Source organism: Scatophagus argus, chromosome 9 (assembly GCF_020382885.2).
Source record: "Scatophagus argus isolate fScaArg1 chromosome 9, fScaArg1.pri, whole genome shotgun sequence".
Classification (NCBI taxonomy): Eukaryota; Metazoa; Chordata; class Actinopteri; family Scatophagidae; genus Scatophagus; species Scatophagus argus.
The window spans coordinates 22,897,971-22,911,645 of NC_058501.1; the positions used below are offsets into that span (position 1 = coordinate 22,897,971).

At 42.5% G+C, this 13,675-nt stretch overlaps 1 protein-coding gene across 1 annotated transcript in view; it reads right to left on the reverse strand.

Moving 5' to 3' along the window:
- The window catches only part of LOC124065257 (collagen alpha-1(XXVIII) chain-like), a 17,126-nt gene continuing 3,451 nt past the window's right edge, over positions 1–13,675 (reverse strand). The window contains exons 5-35 of the mRNA XM_046400487.1: positions 13,574–13,633; positions 13,432–13,485; positions 13,303–13,347; positions 13,191–13,217; positions 13,062–13,106; positions 12,938–12,982; positions 10,654–10,707; positions 9,607–9,675; positions 9,178–9,246; positions 8,883–8,951; positions 8,369–8,437; positions 8,139–8,207; positions 7,979–8,047; positions 7,046–7,114; positions 6,692–6,763; positions 6,526–6,594; positions 6,310–6,381; positions 5,905–5,973; positions 5,750–5,818; positions 5,603–5,671; positions 5,457–5,525; positions 4,703–4,771; positions 4,511–4,579; positions 4,242–4,310; positions 3,820–3,900; positions 3,699–3,734; positions 3,341–3,377; positions 2,701–3,255; positions 1,715–1,899; positions 868–1,159; positions 1–655 (exon numbers count right to left, since the gene is read on the reverse strand). Coding sequence (XP_046256443.1) covers positions 483–655; positions 868–1,159; positions 1,715–1,899; positions 2,701–3,255; positions 3,341–3,377; positions 3,699–3,734; positions 3,820–3,900; positions 4,242–4,310; positions 4,511–4,579; positions 4,703–4,771; positions 5,457–5,525; positions 5,603–5,671; positions 5,750–5,818; positions 5,905–5,973; positions 6,310–6,381; positions 6,526–6,594; positions 6,692–6,763; positions 7,046–7,114; positions 7,979–8,047; positions 8,139–8,207; positions 8,369–8,437; positions 8,883–8,951; positions 9,178–9,246; positions 9,607–9,675; positions 10,654–10,707; positions 12,938–12,982; positions 13,062–13,106; positions 13,191–13,217; positions 13,303–13,347; positions 13,432–13,485; positions 13,574–13,633 — 2,868 coding nt within the window. The 3' untranslated portion in view covers positions 1–482. The remainder of the gene's footprint in view (positions 656–867; positions 1,160–1,714; positions 1,900–2,700; positions 3,256–3,340; positions 3,378–3,698; positions 3,735–3,819; positions 3,901–4,241; positions 4,311–4,510; positions 4,580–4,702; positions 4,772–5,456; positions 5,526–5,602; positions 5,672–5,749; positions 5,819–5,904; positions 5,974–6,309; positions 6,382–6,525; positions 6,595–6,691; positions 6,764–7,045; positions 7,115–7,978; positions 8,048–8,138; positions 8,208–8,368; positions 8,438–8,882; positions 8,952–9,177; positions 9,247–9,606; positions 9,676–10,653; positions 10,708–12,937; positions 12,983–13,061; positions 13,107–13,190; positions 13,218–13,302; positions 13,348–13,431; positions 13,486–13,573; positions 13,634–13,675) is intronic.

The following is a 13,675-nucleotide window of genomic DNA, read 5'->3' on the forward strand; positions in this document are numbered from 1 at the left end:
ACAAGTTCACTTGTTTTGGGTTTTTTTTTCTTTAATGACATTTCACAGTATTAAAAACATTAAAAAAAAACGTACGTAGAAAAATACAACATGGCATCATACAAAACTGTTATTTTTTTCTGAACAGAAAGGTTAGTGGTCACAAAGTTTTGTTTTCAACACGACTGTTTAACGGCGTAAGTAACATCACAGACATCACATTTCTGCATTAGCTCGGCTTGATTAGCACGTTTCACAAATCCCTCTGCTCAACAGGAAGAAAAACCCACATAATAACGCTCGTCCTACTGAACAGTTTAAAACCTTTAACTCCATTTCAGGCTAACTTGATTTAACGATGCCTCCTTTGTAACATCTGCTGTTTCTTTTCCCTGCGTAGAAATAACTACAAGTAAAACACTAACGCACTAAAGTGGAAGAGGACTTCTTGGTGTGAAGTCCCAGCGAAACGTTTTATGAGCGTTTACGAAGGCCTGTGCAAGCTAGACTTTGACGCAGGTTTCTCTGCAGCTCCTCTCGGTCTCGAACTGGTTGCTGTTTCCTAGACAGCCTCCGAACCAGAACTGAGCGCAGGCATTAGCTGTGGCGTCGTAGTACCACTTCACCACGTAGTCCCGGCAAGGTCCTGGATCCAGGAGGTGCCTGCAGCGCTCTGCTGAGGACAACACAAACAGGACATGTGAAACTAGACTAGACTTGGGCTCCATATTGTTCATCATGCTTCTTTTTTTAAATGTTTACCTTCAGGTTTCAGATATAATGTTAGTAAAATGATAAGATTCAGTGTTTATACCCAATGAAATTGTTAAGGCTTTACAGAAGTAACATTTAAACCCATCGCCTCTCCATCCTCTCCTCGGCAGGTACCTGATGTGGAGGTGTCTGAAGGCAGCAGTGCAGGAGTTGGTAGCAGCAGAGGTGGAGTCCCCTCCTTCAGCGGGGCCTTCAAAGTGGGACCCGCCGGCCCGATGGCTCCAGTCATCACGATACGGTTTGTGGGCTCCCCCGTGTCAAGCTGTGGGAGGAACTCGGTTACAGGTCTGAAGGGCTCCCTGTCGAAGAGGGGAAATCTCTGAATTTCTGTGGAGGATCTGTCGTCCGTTTTGGGTCTCTGTGGACTGATGGGTTCTCTATCTGGGAGTGATGCTGGAGGGCCGGGCTGGAACGGAGGACAAGATCATTTAATCTGCTGTAGCTTCAATTATCCAGGTGAGATAACACAAAGGTCAAGACCTGAACGAGCTCCATTTATTGTATGAAAAACACAAGAATGCAAGTAAGACAACCGATTTTTTCGCATACTGATCCCAGGGGTTGTTGTCAATGAGCTATAATGCTGAAATACATTAGCTGATTTGGACTGACTCACATTTATTTTGGAAGGGCACTTCCCAATACGAAAAGTGTTTGTCAGATGGAAACTCTAGTTGTTGAGAAACTTAATTCAAAATCACAAATATTAACCTCATGGTGGCATTAGAGAAGTCAGGGAATGTCCACACTCATTTGGATTCATCCTAAAGTCACTGGGATTTATCCTCCGGGGACCATGAATATCTTTACAAACTTTCATGACAATCCATCCAATGGATGATGAGATTAAAGTGAGGACCGCAGTGCGTGACTGACTGACAGACTGATATTTCATATGTTAAACCGTTGTATCGCAGCCTCACTGCAGGAGATACAAAAACGTCTGATTTGTCCTCCTCACCACCATCTGAACTCTCCTGAAGTCTCCCGTGAAGGTGGGTGTGTCTGTATCGGTCCTGTACGGAGGTTCTCGAACGTTACTGGAGACTTCAGGTACTCCTGGAGGCAGTCTGGAGCTCGGGATGGAGCTGAACAAGTGTCTTTCTCCGTCCTCACAGATATGACTCAGCAGTTTCCTCTCCAGAGCTACAAGACCAGGAGAACACAGCAGTAGACACACATTTTTTCTACCATTCAGGATGGTTTGAACTCTTTTTGAGCACCATTGCATGTATACGGTACATTCTCTGCCTTCAATATCATATCAGAAGTTTCCCACACACACCGAATGTGAGCAGTTTGGGATATGTTGCTCAAGAGCACCAGGGTAGCACATGTTGTAGAAGATTTATTTTCTCAGACTGACATCCAAACTATGTGTTTTTCCTCCTCATGTATTCTGAGACTGGGTGCTGGTATCATATCCTTACTGTTGCTCTTTGTTGCCACCAAGTGTCAGCAGAAGAAGTCATTTGAAATTTTCTTTTTACTTAAATCTTGTCTTTTTAGTGGATGTAGAGAAAAAGAAAAATGTTTTCTGTGGAGGCTTAAACATCATTTATGAGTCCAGTAGAAATCACAGACAGACAGACAGTGATGGCAGTCGTACTCAGGCGTTTTACTTAAGTAAATGAAGAAATACAAGTAATAAGAGCATTAAAAGCAAAAGTACACATACAGAGTGGCTCAAAATAATGAATATTACTTTATCACTGCAGCTTGTTACTGTCACTTTAGTCATTACTTTATATTCTGCAGGTTAATAATTTGAATCTGTAAAGTTACTAAAGTTTTCCACATTAAAACATCTCAAAAATGGCAGCACTTTATTTTGCTGAGTTGTGTACTTACATCATCCCAGATCTTTAATTTTATAATGTAAATGTACTTTACTCTGGATAGATACTAACTCTTTAATGTAATCATGTGATCAGGAGAGTTGCTCACCTGGAAGTGTTTTGAACTCTTCGATCAGGTGCACGTGGTCACTGTCGGGGTCGGAGGCCATGAGGTTGAGCTCCTTCCTGAACTCCTCGTACAGCGGGTCGCTCTCATTCACCACGCCGATCACGAACATCTCGATGTTGCTCCCTTGAGCTTCTGACACGGCGCTCTCCAGGCTGACTACGTCTCTTTTATCGGCCTGCCCGTCTGTGATGATGATGGCCACCTTCCTCACTCCTGCCCGTGCGGCCTTGAACACCTGGTTGGCCTGTTGGATGGCGCTGCCCGTGAACGTACCTTCACCCAGGTAGGTCATGGCACGCACCGCAGACTTGATGTCATCGCGTGTGGCTTCCTGTCTGAGGCTGACCACCACCATGTTGATGTGGCTGTACAGGACCACCCCCACCCGCGTCGTGTCCCGGCCGACCGAGGCTCGGTCGATCAGGGCGCTCACAAAGTCTTTGATTACGTTGAAGTTGTCGGGGCCGACGCTCTCAGAGCTGTCGATCACAAAAACGAGCTCCAGGGGGGTTTGGCGACATGTCACTCCACAACCTGGTGAAAAGGAGTAAGAGACGGAGCCAGTTTACACACACAAAGGATCAACAAAAATTTAAAAAGTGACATTCTGATTACTTACTGCAGATGGATCTCACTATTTTGATGATTTCTTCCCTCTGTGAAAAATATGAAGTGCAATACTTTTAGGATTGCTGTGCAAATGAATGTATTTACATGCATTCATGATATCAAAGTATCATGTTCTGGATGATATTAGGAATATGAAACATGAAAAATCCGGTTATTCAGTATTCTAGGGCACATGTAAACACACTGAGTCACAGTCCTCTGCTAATGTGAATTGTTACGATAACAAGGGTGAAGTTTCAGCCTCGTTCTCATGTACATCTTCAAATTAAAGGTCAAAGATGGCACTTTAACATCACTCTGTGAGTCGACTGTACTTCTTGATTTTCACTGCAATGATTGATACGTACTGTAAGTCCAGGCTCTCCCTTTTGCCCCGTTCTGCCCTGTGATTTGAAAGAGATCAGTATTTATTATTTGTTTCCTTGACAGCACTTGAATCACTTAATTGCACTTGACATAATCCAGTACCAAAGGTCCGGTGGCTCCTGCCTCTCCAGATTCTCCTTTGTCTCCCTTTTTGCCTTTTTCACCTCTGAACCCTCGATCCCCCTGCGAGAGGAAACAAACACTTGTCTTTTCAGTCTGAATCCACAGTTTGGCTGAGAAGAAAAAGGGTCACCTCGCCCTCCTGACAGTCCCTGTAGTTATGAGCATATTTAGAGAGCGAGCGACCTCTCCAGCCAGACTGACCAACATTAGATCATACTTGCTGGAGCTTTGCTCACAGGCAGAATAGGTGGGTTAATAGTGTGCATTGATTCACTGATTTCACGTTTCTCAGTGTAAGTGCAGAAGTTCCCTCTAGTTTGAGATGATGGACGCAGTTGTATATTTTGTTTTAATCTCATGCAATTCTAGGTTTATGGTCTCTCATATTTCAGGTTCAGTACCTTGTCCCCCTGCAGACCTTGCCCAGGAGGACCTCTGGGGCCAGAGATTCCCTGAAATCCAGGTTCCCCCTGTAAACAGGGAGCACAAACCTTGTCGACAACAACTTAAACAGGAAGAAGGACCTAATAGAAGTTTCTCTCATCTGTCTGCTGGACGGGAAGGTTTCAACATTGTTTTCACAGGGATAAAACCATGACAAAAACGCCACTGACCACTGAAAGAAACCAAGACGTCTTATCTTTCACAATCTGACAGCTGACTGCGGTACCTTTTGACCTTGGATGCCCTCTCCAGGTAACCCCGGTGGACCAGGTGGTCCCAACTGGCCAGCTGATCCCTGCAGGTAAAGAAAGCTGTGTTTTTGTGGATACCAACGTGACTTTAAAGACATTCACAGATGGTATATTTATAGTTTTAACAAATCACATGACAAGTCTTTATTTTGCACAGGACAAATTACCTTAGAGCCCACAAGGCCGATCCCAGGTGGCCCAGCAGGTCCAGGAGGTCCAGGCAAGCCTCTGTCGCCCTGTGGAGACAGCTTGTAAGTCATACTGTAAATCACTCAGAGATATTTGTCAATAATCACAGTCAGAACATCTCAGACAAAGAAAGAAGACACGACAATGAACATAATATTATCAGGCTCTTAAAAACAATGAGAAAAACGATAAAATACTGTAAATCAGGACATGCTGTGTAAGGATGCCCTGAGGCATACATTTTTTCATTTTTATCTGTAAAAACAGGTGAAACTATAATTAGTATTTGTATGCATCTGTGCACCTGTCATGCTGTAATTTACATCTGGTCTGTCCAGACTCATGCAGTATATATGCAGTTTTCTCCCGTTTTTACAGCTGAAAAATACTTGTGGATCATTGTTTTCTAACTTGCCTCTCAGAGGGTTAAACCAAGATTGTTTTCTCACCAATTAACATATCGCACATTAGAGTTTATTTATTTCATGGAAAATGGTGTGTTCTGGAGAAATAGCAGAAAAGAAACCTATTCTTTACAGTAAAATATTTTTCTCTTCCTTTTAATGTTCTCTCCTCACACCTGAAAGGACAGGTGAGAGTTGCTGCTGATAAAACAAGAGACAAAAAACAAACGGAAACAGCCCCGCAGATTCTGGTACAGGGATGATCGTTTCCAACGTTTCATTGAAGACACTGTTCTTGTTTTCTGTTTTTCCCTGAATGAACTTGTACCTTTGGTCCAGGTAAACCGACACCATCTGATCCGGTCTCTCCTGGCAGACCTGGAGGCCCCGGAAGCCCCTACGACACAGTGAAAGCATTACATAATGAAGGGGCTTAAAGTGATGAAGGAGGCTGTAACATAGACTGATACTCACTGGAGGGCCGGGGTAACCATCACCCTTCAGTCCAGGTAAGCCAGAAAGGCCTGGGGACCCTCTGTCTCCCTACAAGGCAAAAAAGGCCACTTTTATCAACACTTTTCATGGGAAGATCAGTGAAGAGTAAAGCTGAACTGAACTCACTTTGGGTCCAGTTAAACCCATCCCCGGCTCTCCCACAGCTCCAGGTGCACCTGGCGGACCTGGGTCTCCCTGTCAAAAACCAGAAGCAGAAATGAACCAACAGTTTGCTGCTGCTGACAGTTAAAGGAGCTAATGTTTGCACCACATGAGCTTACCTTGACACCAGGTAAACCCCTCCCTGCTGGTCCAGTTTTTCCCGGTGGTCCTATATTTCCTGGCTCCCCCTGGAGAAGAAAACAAAAAGTATGAACACATGAGCATAACTCATTATAGATTGTTGTCTAGGTTTGATACACGTTAGAGCCCGATGGATAAAACAGAGGACCAGTATAATTTCCCACATTGGTTTATCATGGACGCAAAAAGAAATACTGTTACATAAATATTTTAAAGGCAGAATCTCAATGCAAATTAGACCTCGAATTCAATCATTTATTTTGGTGTGTTTCTTATAGTTCAGTGTTTTTAGTTCTATGAGCTGTTACTATCACATTCAGCTAAAACATTTCCAACAGTAAGTGTTATATGACGTCTTCATACCAAACGTATCAGTGACATACCTTTGCTCCCATTGGCCCCACAGGACCGACTGCTCCTGGCGAGCCCCTGGTCCCCCTGTCCCCTTTGTCTCCCTGCCAAAATAACACAAAATCATTACTTATATTCTTCCAAACAATCTCCTGAACCATGACTCAAGTTTCACGCAAGTTGCACATATTTAAGCACGTTTATACATAATTGTTATGTACACATCAAATGGTAAAAATGTCCATTACCCTTGCGCCAGGTGCACCTTTACCAGGAGCTCCGTCAGGTCCTCTGGGCCCTGGTAACCCAATGTCACCCTGCCATCATGTCAAAACAGTGAGTGAAACAGCAGACTGGTAAGAAATCTTAGGCATTAGTTCAGAAAGAAAAAACAGGTGGAGGTTATCATGCTACCTTCTGTCCTGGGGCTCCATCCTCTCCTGGCTGACCTGGTATACCTGGTAACCCCTCAGATCCTGGGTCACCCTGAAAGAGAGTTGCAAGAGCATCAATGGGGTGCAGACTGATGAAGTAAACCGGCAAAAACGACATTACCAGCTTATTTTAAAAGTGACTGTAGGATCACGCTGGACTGTTTACGCAGCCGCTCTGATCTTTAACCGTCCTACAGCCTCTTGTTTGTCCTGAGGTAATTAACTTAGCTTAGCATAAAGACTTGAAGACTTGTCAAAATGTTTCTTTGAGGACCGTACTGGTCTGTGGTAGCTGAGCGATGCAACAGTGTTTAGAAAGGAACAATCCACTTACTTTGGGTCCTGGTTCTCCCACACCTCTTTCACCTGGTGCTCCAGCTTCACCTGGGAGTCCCTGATTCCCCTAAAGATCACATTCACACAGCCAGTGGAATATTCAGTGATTTTACTCACGAGCTTGACTTAGAAACCAACCATCAACAAACCAGTGAAACTCAAGCAAATGTGATTTGAATTTGTTTGTCATTTGCTGGGGTCTGTTTTCAGCAGTGGATTGACACGTGTTTAGTACAGTATTTATGGCAGCAGACACACACTAGTTTATTTTGTGCATTCATGTGAAGAAGAAGAAGAAGAAGAAGAACATGACACCCAGTGCAACACAACTCGCTGGTTTGTTTTTAATACTTTGTGGACAGCAGGGAAGCTCTCTGACACAGAAGAATGAGATTTATCAGGCTTTGGAAGCACAAAACTTGTTATTAGAATCAACTGTTTGTTGGTTTATGTGTCTTTTAGTGGGACTTGTAAGAAAAATGTACGACATCACGAGTTTTATTCTTTGAACATGAACATTTTTACATCAGTATAAAGACTAATTAGGTCATAAATAAATGTTAACATGAATCTGCCAAATCAAAGACTGAGCTTAGGACGTAAATGAAAATGCCTGAATGGAAAGCCGGAATTTTCCTTTTGAATAAAATTTAGGACACAGAAAGATGCTGTGAAAGAATCTCTGGAGTCAAATGTGAATGTGAAATAAATGTGTCTCAGATTATAAACCACAGCAGGATGTCTGTTGCCTCCATGATTGAGAGGGAGGCTGATTCAAACAGGCGTTTGACTGACAAACCAGCTGTGCTTCACAGGCGCATTTCTGTGATTAAAATATGCAAAAACAATCAGTCAATCACAGTTAGTATCTGAGTTTTTGTTCCTGAGACAAACATCCTGTCAGTTAATGGACGTTACCCTCCTGTCTTACCTTTTGCCCTTCTATTCCAATACCTGGAAGGCCTCTGGGACCTGGAGGTCCAGCTGGGCCTACATCACCCTGTGAGAAAGAAGCCAAATGAACAAATCAGAGGAGCAGGACGGCGATAGCTCTCGCTCTCCCCGATAGTTTGAGCTGCAGCAGCTTTTACCTTTTCTCCTTGAAGTCCTACACCTGGAGCGCCAACTGGTCCTGAAATCCCAGGAGGCCCCTGATTGCCCTGAGAAAGATTTTCACTATATATGAATTTCATAAAGGCCCAACTCTGCGTTGATGCACATGAGACGGTGAGGTGAACCCTCACGATGTTGTGAATGCTGCAGTATAAGCAGGCAGTGTCCTTGGCTTGAGAAAAAGTGTATAAATTTGGAGTCTCTTTACCTTGTCACCTTTGAGTCCCACACCAGGAAGCCCACGATTGCCCCTGGGGCCGTCGTATCCTCGATCGCCCTAAAACACAGGTAGAATATACTGTGACATACTGTAGTCTTTGCTTTAGACCAATAATGTACATTTCTGAGTAAATGGGTGTAGTTTTCATCGATCAGTCTGTTCTGCTTTGCACCTGCAGTGAACCTTATGAAATCTGCATCTGCACAGGGGTGAAACAGGAAACAGGAAATAGGAAACAGCTCCAATATCCACCACTCGTCTGTCTGCTTCAACACTTCTTCCTTATGTAAATATTTAATATGTGTTTTAACAGACACAAGTACACAACATGGACCAATGCTACATACCACCGCAGCTATAACCTTAGCTGGCAAATCTAAAAGTGCATACATTTACGTTATTGTTGAGAATACTTTATTTATTTATTATATTTGTTTATTTTTTAGAGCACTTCACTGAGCTCCACTCCTGCAGCCAACACATGCTTAGAAACTTGACCCACCTTTGGCCCTGCAAACCCTTCTCCTGGTGGTCCAGGGTTTCCCTGTGGGCCCAGGAGTCCTGGGGGACCCTGGAACAAACAAACAACCTTTAATAAAACCCTAAATATGTAACATAGTATTTTTACAGTATTGCTGTATTTACTCAAGTAAATGATATGAGTTCTTTTCCAATACTGCTAGCTTTGCATTTTAATTCAAGTATTTATTTGACACTTTTATCAGCATAATTTGGCCAAGACACTATTATATATCTCTTTAAAGTATTCATAACATAATTCTATTTTTCGTACTTACTGGTAGTCCTGGTTCTCCTATCCCAACAGGACCTGTGGGACCTGGTCTTCCCTGAATGCCTTTTTCACCCTGTAAGCATCAGCAGCAGGTAACAGCACTTTCATGATTCATTAATTTATTAAAGAGTCACAATATTTATTTGATTTCTGTGTTAGTTTCTCACTACCAGAAGTTATCAAACTGTCACCCTGGCTGAAATGTCCTAAAATGTTCAGTAACTCTTCATCGTGAACAAATGAGAAGGACAACAGAAAATAAACAACTGAAGATAGTTTTTCTGAATTGTTTCACACACACTTTAAAAATGAACACAAAACTGTTGTAAAGGAGGAAAACACCATCAATCCTCACTCCCTGGAGAATACATTTAGGCATATGTTTGATTATGTGACTGTAGAGGGTGTTTTTATGATCAGAAATATATCTTGCCTTGGCTCCTGGAAATCCAATTCCAGTGTCCCCTGGTGGTCCAGATGTACCACTGGGTCCTCTGTCTCCCTGTGGCGAGTTTAAATGTCATGTGATGGCAGTTCAATAAGGCAAACAGGTTAACAAAATGTAAAGTGACAAAAGGTGACCAAAGGCTTCTAATCGTCAGATGATAATAATCATCAGATAATCATGTACAGCCTCATAACTGATGAATATGCACAAAATCACCAGCACCAAAATCCAGTCTATTCACATGCTTAACAGATATATAAACATTAAAGTCAGTGAAACCTTTTACACTGTAATTTGCTTCACATGCAACTCCTACGAGAACCTCCACCAGCCGTGGGATTTTAACTGTAGTTTATTTTTTCATGTAGTATTAGATAAGCTGCTCTCTCGCTAGTCTTTTAAGATGCTTACAACACAAATTTACTGTCCTTCATAGTATCTTAGCAATATCTGATGGAAAGTACGATAAAAAAAAATTACATAAATCCTCAGTGAAGCCAAACGGCCTGCAGTCTTGTTTCAACTTTTGATGACATTTAAGAAATAAAGACCCGTCTTTCGTTCCTTCTGTGAAACCCTTGATTAATGTCTGGACTTTTTCCTGGATGTGCGATAAATCACATCAGATTTCATCTGTATAAAGACATCTTTGTTAAAAGATGTGGGACAGCCCCATGCATGGCAATGGAGCCATTGGCATCTTATTAACTTCAGGCACACATTTTAAAGGTCGTTCATATATTTTTTGCCTGAACTTCTGTCTGACAATACGAATCCGTCTGGGGAGCAGAATGCGTGAATGAAGAACTGCCAGGCTGTTCAGAGGAAAAATAACCACGAACTCCGAAACAATCTCAAATAAATACATTATTTTGCTTTTGCTGACAGAATGTTCTGTGTCTTTGGGATGATGTTGGATGAAACTTCAGACATCCAAATCAAAATATTACATTTCTCATAAAAACTCTTTAAAGCTCAAAGAAATAGTTCAGCTTTTTAGTAAATGTGCTCTTGAGTCTTGGGGAGACTTACTTTAGGTCCTGGTGGGCCCTCAGCACCCATGTCTCCCAGTGGTCCTGTTGCACCCTGCAACACATATTTAAAATCTTACACAATACGTCAGAGCAACATGAAAGTTTGCTTTAATGAGTCATAACATACTGCGCAGTATCTACTTCGTTTTCAACCAAAAGAACAACTGAGGCAGCACGAAAACAAACGGTCATGTATGACTTTAAAATGAAGCCCAGACGTTGCATGACCAAAACTGCAGGTCAAAACCAACCCACCACCACGGACTGAAAAATACAACACGATTAACATCAACATTCGCAGCTTTCATGTCCTTCGATTCTCAGGCCAAGCTCACAAAATAACAAGGTTATACTGACACTGTGCCAGTAGCACAGAGGAGGAAGAGTGGTGCTGGGCGGCCAGATCCATGAACTAATCCCACTACACAAAGTCTGTTCCTGCAAAAGAATAATATCCTGCAAGCCTGGATTCACTGCTTTGGACAGCCACATTAGTATCAGGATTACCCATAATCCAAAATTCACATTCCATTAGTGCAAAGATGAATATGAGACAAATTCCACCTCCATTTTTCATATTGGAGAGCGACCGGACCGTCTGCTGTGGACGTATCGTAATGTCTGTGTGTCACTATGGACAGCAGGCAGTAAACTGCAGGATCAGATCGTCCATGTACGGTGAAAGTGCTTCCCAATCGAAAAACTGGTGTGGACTGAAATGGCAAATGGTAAAGTGATTTATTAAATCTAGTCATAACTCCATAAGTACTGTGACCTATTGAAGTTTATCAAAGTTAAACAATTTTAAATAGACTAAACATCTGCAGTCAAACTTAAGACTCTGCTAACCTGAGCCTGCTAATATCCTCACCATGAAAATGCTAACATGTTGAGGATCAGCATGTATAATGTTTGCCAGGCTTACGGTCTTCATTTATACAGTTTGGTAATTAGCTGCAGACACCAAGGAAAGCTGAGGCTAAGGAGTGCTATTAGTTTTTCACAACAAAGTAGGGATGGGCGATCTGACGATTTCACATTGGGATCAATCTTGTAGGCGTCCACAGTCTAATTTTCTCATGAATTATAGGGACCCGAGTTTTTAAGGTCGTCTTACTTCTGTTTCCAAACTTCCTATAACCTCTGACTCTGACTAGCATGTCCACACTATGTAAACACACACAAACAGGAGAGTGAAGCAGCCAACCAAATGGCTATGCTGACTGGATGAAATACTTCATGTGGCTCATCCTTGGATGACATGTTTTAAACAGTGCAACACGAGTTATAGCGAGCAGCATGGCAGATGAGGAGCTTGTGCCAAAAAAGAACTATCTTCAATGCAACATTGTGTTTTAATGTTGGAAATAGAGAAATTAAGGTTTATTTAGGTTGTTTCAAATGTGGCTATAGTCTACAGGCCTTTTCAAAACTGAGATAAAAAAATTAGATCGATCATTTAGTGCATGGACTGTGATTGCAGTTAAACTGATTGTGAAATTAGTTTTTTAGCCAATATTTGACTAATTTAATTTAACAAAATTTTAACCTGATGATGAGGGCGGCACGGTGGTGCAGTGGTTAGCACTGTCGCCTCAAAGCAAGAGGGTTCCAGGTTTGAATCCTGGTCTGGGCCCTTCTATGTGGAGTTTGCATGTTCTCCCTGTGCCTGTTTTCTCCTCCCACAATACCAAAAACATGCACGTTAGGTTAATTGGCTACCTAAATTGCCCCTAGGTGTGAGTGTGAGAGTGTGTGGTTGTCTGTCTTTGTGTGTTGGCCCTGTGATTGACTGGCGACCAGTCCAGGGTGAACCCCGCCTCTTGCCTGTAGTCAGCTGGGATAGGCTCCAGCTCCCCCACGACCCTGATGGATAAGCAGTATAGAAAATGGATGGATGGACCTGATGATGATGCTACCTGGAAGGTTAAGGTTTTAAAAAAGTTATGCAAATTCTTCATAAGGGTTTTAGCACTATGCACCCAGCAGTTGTTGAGGGAATCAACTCAAAAGCATAAATGTAAACCTCAGGATGGCGCTGTAAGAAAAGTCAGTATGATTTATCCTCTGGGTACCATGAATATCTGTGTAAAATGTAATAACAATACTCTTCTGTATGGATCGACATGTTTTCATTTTGTCTACTTTTGTTTTTGAGGATATATACTTTAAGTTAAGTTAAGGACATGATTTTAGCCTGCCAGACTTCTGTTTGTAGGGTTTAAAATGACCAAACCAAGCGTCATAATTGCCAATTTAAAAAAAGACATCTGGATGTTTACCTGTTCTCCCTTTGGTCCTCGTTGGCCTGGAGGTCCCTCGGGTCCCTGCAAAATGACCCTCAATTCATTATGAGGGCAGAGTTTGTGGTACTGATTAAAATAACGTAGCTAATAATGTTCATACGGTGTCACCCTTTTCCCCGGGAGTGCCACAGTCTCCTCTCTCCCCCTGAAAGACCAAACATGAGATTACAACCTTTTTTACTTTCTTTGGACTTGAATTGACATGTCGCTAAAACTAAATGCCACCCACCTTGTTTCCTTTATAACCCGGTCGGCCCTGTAAAAGGTGAAAGAATTTTCAAATCTGTGTTTCGTCTGATGAGAAGATTGTTACCTGGTAGTTATGGGGAGTTTAGTTTTACCTCTGGACCATCACTGCCTGGTCGACCGTTCAAGCCGGGCTCTCCCTGATAAGACGAGACTGACTTACAGTGAGCTGCTTAAAACCAGACACTAAAGCAGTTAAATAACTTCTTTGTGCTATGACCTACCCTGGCTCCTTTTGGACCGAGTGGCCCCCTGAAGCCTGGTTCTCCTTTTCTACCCTGCAATTAGTGATAGTTAAGTCTTTGCTGGATGCTAAAAGACAGGATGATGCATGTTTCTGATGAAGGAATACAGAGAGACGCTCACTGGACTTCCTGGAGGGCCCCGTTCTCCTCTTTCACACAGACACACTTGAGCCTGTGGACACTAACAAGGAGAAAAATAAAAAGTCAGTATTACCATTTACAT